Source organism: Xylocopa sonorina, chromosome 12 (genome assembly GCF_050948175.1).
Source record: "Xylocopa sonorina isolate GNS202 chromosome 12, iyXylSono1_principal, whole genome shotgun sequence".
In the NCBI taxonomy this organism is placed as follows: Eukaryota; Metazoa; Arthropoda; class Insecta; order Hymenoptera; family Apidae; genus Xylocopa; species Xylocopa sonorina.
The window spans coordinates 10819021-10830373 of record NC_135204.1 but is presented as its reverse complement, the minus strand read 5'-3'; the positions used below and the strand labels follow the sequence as shown (position 1 = coordinate 10830373).

The following is an 11353-nucleotide window of genomic DNA, read 5'->3' as shown; positions in this document are numbered from 1 at the left end:
ACTAACGGAATCGCGCAATCTGGCTCCTGGTTAATCGTGGAAAAAGTGTGGTACAGATGAAAAATGAATTTAGCGGGTGTTACTCCTCGGAGAGGGTCAGAGGCGGGTCCGTGTCGCGCGATTCTAGTCGAGAAACTGGAGGTACTCGCGTTAAAAATATTATCGATAGGCGACTCGACGGGTATTCGAGCACGCACGCATTGAAACACGTATCGATATCTGTACGTGTTCAGATTGTAATGTAGTAACAACGATTCTGCTTCCGTTACAGAACACACACCTGGGTTGTTTCCGGCATTGAATTTGCACGAAATCCCATAAGTCTCGCGTGGACACGGAGAGGCTTTTGACGATGGCTATACTCGGCCAATGATAGCATATCCGGCGTGGAGAAGGACGCAGACAGTCGATAAACTGTGGTACAAATCTGTAGCTAATGTATAGTACGATACAGTATCGCCTACACACTCGCGCCGTCAAGATGGCGCTGAACCTACGGCGAGAAAGACAATCGAGCGTCCGCACGAGTTGGAGTGGATCGGAGCGTGTCTGCTCTATAGCTGCGCGAAGCGTCGGACGATGAACGAGTACAGGACCGATCGACTCGTTTTCGTCGTCGTCGTCGCCGCACCGACCGGCCAGCTCTAAGGATCGCGTTGTTGTGCGTTTGGTGCGAAAACAAAATGTGTTACCGTAGACAGAGGATCGTTCGGCCAGAATTGAAAATAACTACGCGCTGATGCTGATTCTTCGGTTATGTCAGTGCGTTAAGTCAAAATGGCAGCCACGTTAACTGTCGAGCAAGAGCAGGTAAGCGATTATCAATCTCTTCTCCTTTCGGTATCTACCGTACGTACGTACGTGTATGCGAGCAAACCTTATCGATCTCTTCAACAACGGGAAACGATCGATGGGATTTATTTTTTCGCCTTTCTTTTATCACCGTTATTTTATCGCGAGCGTGTTTAATAAAAGCGCGTAATATAAACATTGCTCGCTCCATCTCCCTCTGATATTTTGAATTTTTTTCCCTTCCCTTCCCTCGGGACCGAACGATCCGCTAATTCAATGAACATTTACGGACGACAGTGAACGATGCTCCGCGGTATTGGATATACAATCGTCGATGTTTGTGCAACTAGATACCATGATCGGGAGAATAACATTCGATCGGCTCGTCGAGCGTAGCCTTTGAACGATCCGTTATTCTATTCCTAACCGACCGGCTCGAGATTCTCGATCGTACGATCGTTGTTTGAAAAAGTAATTGCCACTTGCTGAAGTGGCAAGCAAAAGAAAAAAAAAAGAGGGAAAATAGAAAACGGCAAACAAACAAACAAACAAACAAGCAGAAGCAAACGCGAAGAGAAGGAAGACAGCCGGATAACAGGCGAGCGACGAAGAATAAAACGAAGCTGTTTCCGTCTTTACGAGTTTGTAGAGGAAAAAGAGGAGGCTGGCTTTCTTCCGCTTCGAAAGCGAAATTAAAAATACAACGGGATCATCGATCCTCGCGGTAGCAGCGTGCGGTACGGAGGGAAAACCGCGTAGCCGTTGAAAATAAAAATAGTAAGAAGTTTTCGAAAAGTTAACATTCGCGATATTAAATTTCTTGACCCTGAAACAGAACCTAACCGTTCACCGTGATCCGGTCCCCGGCGAGCGCGCTATGGCGGAAGTTGCCGGTGGGGAGGTAGCCGGACACCGGAAGTTATATCGGTACTCAGGGCATGTACACAAATCATCGGCGAATGACTGTTACACGTTTCGACGGTATATAGAAATGGTGCGTTCGTTTCGTATCACGATCCATTGTCGCAACGGTGCCCGGCGTGCCCGTGAAAAGACAGGCATCTCCGAACGGGGAAAGTAAAGAAGTCTCCGAGGAATTTCTCCCGTTAATTAACGCGTTGCGAATTAAATCTAACAAGCTCTGTGATCGTTTTCAGGCAACAAAGGAGTTCATAGAAGCGGTTAACAAGTGTCGGGCTGGAAGGAGAGCCGGTCCGGTATCATGGAGCACGGCTGTAAAGTTTTTGACGGCAAGAAAGTTCGAGGTAGCTAGAGCACTGGCTCTCTACGAACAGCACGAAGCCACCAGAAGAAGAGAAGGTCTCTCGGTTTTGCATCCAACTCAGGAACCTTTGCTCAGCGAATTGCGCACAGGAAAATTTACAGTTCTGGTGAGTCTTTACGAATCCTGTTCCCTTAACTATCTACTCATTAAAGTACACGTTCGTAAAAAATGTTTTCAGTCCTCGCGAGATGCTACAGGGGCAGCCATAGCTATTTTTACCGCACATTTACACCTTCCACAAAATACAACGCACCAGACAACGCTGCAAGTAAGCAATCGTAGCAGCGTACCTCGCGATTCGCATACGGCGGCGCATCGTCGCAATAAGCGACGACGTGATAGTACGCTCTCGCGACAAATCTCTACTAATGGAGAACTTTCTCCGTCTGGTTACAGGGTGTTGTCTATCAGTTAGACGCGGCTCTAGAAAGTGTAGAGACTCAAAAGCACGGTCTGGTTTTTATTTACGACATGTCGGATAGCAAATACCAGAATTTCGACTACGACCTCTCCCAAAAGATTCTCACTCTGCTGAAGGTAAGCGGATTATATGCATTCACGAATTCGCGCGTCTGAATTTGACGGAGCGTCGAGAGACAAAGGGGCTTTGTTACTCTAGTTACCACACCGTATCGTTCCGAATGTAGGCCATTATCTTTACGCAGGAAATTTAATCAGCATCTTTGCGAAATCAGACCGCGAAACAGATGTACGTCGGTCGTTCGGTACGGTGCGACGGAATATATATACGACTCTTGATAACTGTTTAGCTCTCCGGCGCTGTAATACACGATAACGCTAACAGTTCGCTCGGCCTGGACTGAGAAGGGTGTGCATCGCGAGCAACAGGGAAGCAGAACGGGGTTGTTAACGCTTCGCGAGAACCCACTCGAAATTGCTCAGCGGTCCGCGCGTCACGAGCAGAGCGAACGATTTTCAAAGGTTTCGTCGGAATGCGACGCAGTTATAAGATATTTATGAAACTATTTCCACTAACATTTTTACGTCATCGGGCGCGAGATAAAAATAATCTCCCGTTTCGTCGGTTGTTTACTAGGAAGCGGGGATAGAGCCGAGATTCTATTCTGAAACGCGAAGTCCGGTTAGCGAAGTACATAAAAGGGGCGATTCAGGAAGGAATAATATGGCCGGAATCGGTTCCGGTAGGATGCTCGAACGGTTCGCATCCCTGGGGATCGAATTCAGAATTGAGAGACACTGGCATAATACGTCACACCGCGCGTAGGTATCGCACCTTTGCCGAGTAAAAGAAATTCACGTAAGGGATGCTAGAGTGGTGGCGAAAAGAAGGGGTCGTTGGAGCGCATGCGCGCATACGCGGGATAACGTCGCGACGCTCGCGGTCAGTAATCATCGTGACCCCTTTGCGGCATTATCGTGCACAGATCGGAAGGAGTCCGCAACCTGATTCGCCTCTGTCGGGCTCACCGTTGCCGTTAAACCTCGAAACGCGTCGGAAACTCGAGTTGCGATCATGTTCGTCGAGCGGGCTCGTACACGCGCGTACATTCGACGCTCCTCCGAATCGTGTCAACCGTAGAAAACGGTTATACCAATTCCACGCTATCGATTGACCGACCGTAGTGCCGGCAGTGATTTCGATTCCATCGATTCAACGACACTGGACGATGCCCCGCTAGAGATTAATTCCTCGATTCGATCGTTACATCGGTGCTTCTGCTCTCGTCCGCGAGATAATCCAACACCCGAAGAGTTCCCCTCGCCGATACACGATTGATCGATTGTTTTATCGTCGGACGAGCTCGTGTCATCGTCCCTGTAAACTATGTTTGCTTGCGCCGCACCATTCCACGACATACGGTAAACGAATGTTCTAATCTATCGATTGATTACCAGACCGTTCTATCTGTCAAACCGACGTCGACGACCAACTATGTTACTCTCCTAATCCCCCGATACGATTCCTCTTGGTGTCCCTCGCATACTCGCGAAATCCCTTCGAATCGAACGGTTCCGAAACTTTTTCCCTTTCTGCTTTCGCGGGATTTTCCACGTAATAATAGAGTATGTGCGTTTAAGATTGTGAGAATCTAGAGTTGTGCAAGTGGTGGAGGTGCTGCTGGTGGTGGTGGTAATAGTGGTGGTGGTGCTGCTGTTGCTGACGTCGTTGCCGTTACGGTACTTCCGCCCTCTATACGTACCACAGAGGGTACGAGACGAGGGGTTAAGTTGCCGTGTTTCTTGCATATTACACACCGGACCTGCATCGAGAAACATTTTTCGCGCATCGCACGCTCTTCTCTTCCGATCGAAATTTCTGAATGTTCGTTTCGATTGAATTCTTTCTGTACAGTTTAATCCGACGCGCAAACAACCAGCCCGCACCAGAGAGGTTTACCGTTGATAAATTGGATCGGGACTCGTGCCACGTAGTTCCGTGATTTTCCTTTAAAACGAACGCCCTTTCGTGCGCATCGAGTATATATTCGAAGATTACTTGGCAGTTGGCACCAAACGCGTGCCTCTCCCCGTTTATAATACCATTCTATTATTGCATCGTCTTGCAAAGGTCGAACTTGAAACTCGCTCCATTTCGAAAATAAATTCATGCAACTTTAACTTTAACCGATCGTTCGACAAATATGTTGTTGCCTTTCCACGTAATATTTTTCCCTGACACGTCTGACGTGTCGTTTTTTATATGCAGCATACCGAGAAATGAAAAGCGTATAACGATCGATTATTTTCTTTTTACATTTTGTTTCTCGAACTTAGCTACAGCGCTACGAATCGCTATTCACTTTCTCTAATAAGCGCATTGTATCGTTTCAGGGTGGTTATCCGGCAAAACTGAAGAAAGTTTTAATAGTGACTGCACCGCTGTGGTTCAAGGCACCCTTCAAGATCCTACGATTATTCGTGCGTGAAAAGCTGAGGGACAGAGTATTCACCGTATCCATTCCTCAATTAACGTTACATATCCCGAGGGAATCATTGCCGCATCGTTTGGGCGGCACATTGGAGATACAGCATGAAGCATGGCTGCTCCACTGTCTTAAATCCATGACAAACAGGGGCGGGGGTGAACTTTGCGAGGTCAGTTTTCTCAGATAAGATCAGCCGCTTAATCGCAGGTATCCGAGTTGACGCGTTCGAAACTTTTCTGTCCCCTTTTTTTATTCTTTGTTTCTCCTTTTTTTCCTCTTTTCCAGGTTACCCCCAGAGTGGGTACACCTCTTTCGCCCACATCGAAAAATCACACGGTTCATCAAAATCCCAATGGAACTACAGTCAGTAGCTCGACTAGTCCTATAATCGATAAGAATAAGGCGAAAAATGGTATCTCGAATATCGGAGATATCGAGATCACGAATGGTGACGTCTGGATCGGAACCGATGAGGCCCCGTCCCCAGTTCAGCCTCCGTCCTCGGCTAGTTCCGGTTTTAGCGACGACGATAGTCTTCACGGCGATCTTGGCCTTCAAGCCGTTACCATGGAACAACTCATCGAGGAGATACATTCGAGAGGACGGGCGGGACTGATCGCGGAGTACGCGGAAATCAGGCAAAGACCGCCCGACGGTTCCTTCAACAATGCAAAGTACGCAATAACAGCTGGTGTATAGAATCCATTACGGAAAGTTTGCCTGTCTCGATAGATCGATCATTTGACCGATATTCGAATATATTTTTCAGATTGAGATCCAATCAACCGAAGAACCGATATACAGACGTACTCTGCTACGATCATAGTAGAGTATGTCTGTCGCAAGTAGACGGGGACGCCGCGTCGGACTACATAAATGCTAATTTCGTTGACGGTTACAAGCAAAAGAACGCATTTATCAGTACCCAGGGCCCTCTTCCGAAGACCTGCGGAGATTTTTGGAGGATGATCTGGGAGCAACAAACGCTGGTCGTCGTTATGACTACGAGGTAAATCGACGCTGTGGTATTCCACGGGAAGGAGAGAACGAATTTCACGCCTCTTACGTTCGACGAATTTTCCAGAGTGGTGGAAAGAGGACGTACGAAGTGCGCGCAGTATTGGGGTCCGGAACCGGGTGACGAAGTACAAGCGGGAGGTTTCACGGTAACAACCTTCGAAGTCGACACCAATCCCGATTACACGATAACGATGCTTCTCCTTACAAACAACAAGGTATCGTTACGTTGTTGTAGCAAAAAGAGGTTGTAGCGTTAAATTGTCGCGTAAATTTGCGAACGATTGTCGGCAAAGAATAAGACATGGATCGATTTCAGACTGACGAGGCAAGAGAAGTTTGCCACATGCTGTACACCGCGTGGCCGGATTATGGTGTTCCACAGTCGGCCAAAGCTCTGCTACAGTTTTTAGCCTTAGTAAGACAACAACAGAATAAGTTACTTGCTAGCAGGGGAGACACGTGGGCAGGACATCCGCGAGGACCTCCCATAGTGGTTCATTGCAGCGCCGGGATAGGAAGAACAGGTAGCGATTTGGAAAGAAATTTGTTTTTTCTTTCGGTTTTTTCTATCTTGTAACTTGTCGTTCGGTTCGCAGGAACGTTTTGCACGTTAGATATATGCATATCGCGACTAGAGGACACCGGTACCGTGGACATTCGTGGAACCGTCGAGAAAATCCGAGCACAGAGGGCCTACAGTATTCAAATGCCAGACCAATACGTTTTCTGTCATAGAGCGCTGGCAGAATACGCGCTTTCCAGGGGGATGCTTAGTCCGCAACATCTTGCTATGTTACCACCGACTATAGAAGAAGATTCCGATTAGAGTGTAAACTCTATTACCACGTACCAGATTGATGTTCTTCCCGAGTATGCGTAATAATAGTCTCCTTTACATAGCCTATTTCCAGCTTAAATAACTGAAAGTTATTTTTTGCTATCATCTCCATCGGTGTAATATTTCAGATTTCTACTCTTACGTTAGGCTATACGGTTAGTACATTTAGAGAGAATACCTAAGGAAAGATTAGTTTTTTCAAGGCCAATTGTGCAACGGAACGGAAACATTGAACATTTCTGTTCGTCGGTATTTTACGAACGAACGAGCAATTCGATTAAAACTAGCTGTCCGTGTAAATTAACACTGATCCTATTTTAACCCTCTCATATGTGAATTTTATTGTACATTCTGAAAGGTAAACTGCGGGTCATTTGAAACGTCTAAACGCGTGTATGGAACGCGGGAGCTGACTTTACAAACATTCCATTCGAAAACAATTACCGTGTCAATTAAATTTAATACATAATATTGTACAAGTGTGAATTATGCTATCTCATAGGTTTAAAGAGTTTCTCTTATATTCTATAGTCGTACGGAAGCGCGAGAGTTCAAGGATCGATCGCGAGGCGCTTAACGCTCCAATCGATGAATACGGTTTCATTGGCGCAAACAGCTATTGTTTGCTATTAATATTATTACTCTATTATTATTATGATTATTATTATTATTATTATTATTATTATTATTATTATTATTATTACTATTACTGTACAAGTTAACAGTTAAGGTTAGTATTCTTTTGTTGTAATGATATTAGTTTATTCGTATTTTATATCCTGTACGCGACATTTTCCGTAGCACTCTCCGTTGCGCTGAACAATTAGCTTCCAAATTATTTTTTTTTATTCTCCTTGCTCTGTGCCTTTATCGATCAAATTTAACGCGATGCAACGGTTTGGTTTCGTTAAGCTTGGACCAAATATCCAGTCGATGAAACCAACATGGCGGTTGATTCCATTATTTTTAACGACACAAGTCTCTCGAAGGTTCGAAGGCCTGTTTAAAGCTTACATCGCATCAAGTACAAAGCTGTAAGAGTATATTGTTGTAGAATCTTTATATGAGAGGGTTAAATCGGTATATCGCGGGAACACGAAGAAAGATCTAAACACGACGTGTGAATAAATCTTAAACAGATTAAAAAGGGATATAAATGTTACGGGAACCGCGTAATTTAAGTGGCCAATAAATAGTCACTGGTATCTAAGATTTAAAGACCTACGGATATGTTACAACCTGTTACACACTGTTAAAACGGCTTCCGCCATGCAGAAACCAAGTGATCGACGATCTTGTTGATAGACATTTTTGGGTAACCAAAGATTATCTTCTATACCCCGTTTCAGAACACTGCAATCAAATCGCACACGAACATGTAATATAAAACTAAATTGGCCGAGACTTTGCGGAGGATTCCTTTCCAGGGATTGCTACTAAATCAGGGATCATCGCATAGATTAAAAATACTTCCAATTCGATTAAATATTAAGGTGATTAGAAAGAAATCGCGTGCGAAGCTAAAGTTTTATCAGATTCACTGACTAATTTACCTCGAGAATCAAACGTACTTCGTTCCAGCGAAGATAGTGATTCTTCTTTTTCGCTTTTCCTTTTTAAATCTTGGTTAGTGCAGAGATATCGAGCAAATTCAAACAAAGTACGCTCTTCCATGAAAGCCTTCGTGTATTATATGAGAATAAGGGAAGGAATAATGTGATTTATAATTTAAGCTATTAAAGAGCTGACGATCTTTTCGTACCTTTAAACGATTAAAGTCGAAAATGTCAGATTATACCTCGTGAGTCCATTCGTCGAAGAATGGCAAATTCAAAAAATTGATTTCACACCGATTATACGATACCTGTACATTCAAATCATCATTACTTCAGTCTGTCGGCAGCTTTTCTCGACATCGTAGATATTATCGATCGAAAACGAAGTCTATTTAAGATAAAGGTACACGAACCAAGGTATGCGAAGCTAACGCTGGTACAATCGTTTAGGAAGGTATCAAGAAAAAGAAGAGGAAGAAGAGAAAAGAAAACGCTGTTGTAGATGCAAATGCTTTTTTAACATGGATTTTTAGGCCGACTACTACACGTTAGAAGGAAAGCTCTAAGGAATTTTTTAACGATGCGCCTGTATCGAACAATCGTAAAAGAGTAGAAATTCTTGTTTAAAACAGTGTTTGCATAAATATTTCATCTCCGAGTCTCTTATAAAACAATTCTAACTATCCTGAATATATCGATGTCCACGCGAGGAATAAATATCGAATCCGTGTCTAAATTGTCCGATTTATAGCTACCACTCTGTCTAACCGTCTGTTTGTTGAATGTATATTAAATAGTTGCAAGAAAATCGTAATACTATATTGTTGTTACAAAGACAATGATATTACAGTGTATTTCTTGCGTCGTAAATTCGATGTATAATACGGATTTTGGTGGAGACATCGCGAACATGTTACTGCGGAATGTAACGCCATGTGATAGGCATTAGATGTTTCGCGACACGATTTGTAATTTTCGTTTGAGAAGAACGCTGCCATGTTAGCGTAACGTTTAATTATGATTTGCGTCTATCCAAGTTTCTGTAACGTAATCTCTATTTATCTATCCGATTTGCTTCGTAACTTATTCAATTCAATTTTGCCGTTAAGCATTAGACAATTCCGAGGTAACTCGGTTTGGAAATGAAAACCTTTTAACGGTAAAGGAAGAAAAACATAAGAAAAATGAAAGGAAACAACGTAGCCCAACACCCAATACGTGTATTTTTATGTACAGTCTGTATATTATGCGCAAAATTGAACGATTCACGTCGATCGAAATCTTTAAGTCTATCGATAGTGAACGATTTGTTAGGAAAATCTTCGAATTTTATATAACGAAAGACACTGTTATGATACTGAATGCTTAGTCAGATTCAAATTAATTTGACAAATTTTAACGTATGCACGTTCCTCCTATTCTTGGGTTACCTTATAAAGGGCATACCATCGGTACAATCACGTTTACTATCATTATTCTGATTACTATTATTATTATTATTATTATTATTATTATTATTATCATCATCACCATCATTATCATTGTCATTATCATCGTAATCATCATCATCATCATCCATCACCATCATCGTCGTCGTCTTCATCACTATCGTCATCATCATTATGGTCATCACCACCTTCATCACCGAATCATTACTATTATCACTATTATTATTACTATTACTACCAGCTATTGCTATTATTATATTATATTATATTATGTTTCTCTAACGCGTTTGTAATTAGTTCACAATGCCCTTTTATATTTTATCAACATATTTATTAAAAAGATTATCTTACAAAGTATTCACGTGTGATGTACATATACGCACATATTGTCATCAAGTTTTAAGGTTCACTTAAACCTCCATGTTCTCAGGGTTTCACTTTCAAAGAACGTACTGGAAGTATCAAGAAGGGAAGAAAAAGAGGAGTTACATAATTACGGTTGTAATGATGCGTTAAGAGAAGCACAAAATTTTTAATTGCACGTTTTCATTTCTTCTACAAAGATATATATATATATATATCTGACGCGTAAGTGTGAAGCATTACATTACAAGAAATGTGTACACTTTCTTTTGTTCATAGTTGGGTTCTCTCCTTTTTTTCTTTTCTTTTTTTTTCCTTTTTTTGTGACAATTAAGCAACGGACTGCGAATACGGAGGTTTGATCGGGTTTCAATTTTTTCTTTTTATAAAGGAGAAGAAAATTTCGTTTCAATCTTATTGCCATGCCTCTCTTACTTTCTCTATTTCTCCTTCTCTTTCTTTTCTTTCTAATCAAGCGTGAATGTAATGTGTGTGATTTTATAGGAATTCGTGCGTGTTTTATTTCACAATACCCTCAGACGTGTTCCGGTAAATGAAGACGATCGCAAATGAAAGAGAAATAAAAACCGACGGAACTGGTACCAAAGCTTTTGTAAGACGCTTGGGAGAAGGAGAGTGCATAATTCATCTTGCGCACTATCGGAATCTGAGGGTATAAATGGATTAAACTAATCGATTCAACAGTATTACGAGCTAAAATTTTATATTCTCTCAATGTTATCCCTTCTCACGCGGTCAGCATTTCCCCGGCTTTCTTTACCTCGGTTACCTTCATCCGAACTTTATTCCTAAAATCGGACCCGTTTCAATCATTGTTATTAATTTATTTCGCTTCTTTGCGATTCCTCGGTTTAAGCTGAATTTGTGTAAAGAAATTTCATTTATGGCGCACGTACCTTCGAAATGCAAAAATTTTCGTCAACGCATCGATTGCCAATTAACTAAATATTCGTTGTCACGAGAAATCAGAGGATAACCGTGAAATGAACGGAAATTGTAACGAAAAGTGATGTGAAAAAATAGAAAAGCAATTATTTTGTATGTATATTGAATACAATTCTTGTCGCTTATCCAGTCGATTTAAACGACACGACGTAAGAGACATTATTAGGAAGAACAGA

General features: G+C 42.5%; 1 protein-coding gene across 2 annotated transcripts; it reads left to right on the top strand.

Annotated features, from left to right (window-relative positions):
- The first annotated feature begins 250 nt into the window (after positions 1 to 250).
- Positions 251 to 11302, top strand: Ptpmeg2 (Protein tyrosine phosphatase Meg2). Of its 2 annotated transcripts, none has more exons than XM_076905457.1 (11): positions 251 to 810; positions 1950 to 2183; positions 2256 to 2345; positions 2474 to 2614; positions 4892 to 5155; positions 5272 to 5660; positions 5756 to 5995; positions 6071 to 6221; positions 6323 to 6530; positions 6603 to 6876; positions 10279 to 11302. In XM_076905457.1, exons 1-10 carry the CDS (start codon positions 778 to 780, stop codon positions 6830 to 6832), a joined length of 1980 nt encoding a protein of 659 aa, XP_076761572.1. In that variant the 5' UTR covers positions 251 to 777; the 3' UTR covers positions 6833 to 6876; positions 10279 to 11302. The 2 variants fall into 2 exon arrangements, with proteins under 2 accessions (XP_076761572.1, XP_076761571.1); XM_076905456.1 differs by lacking the exon at positions 10279 to 11302 and adding an exon at positions 8194 to 9214.
- Positions 11303 to 11353: the final 51 nt, after the last annotated feature.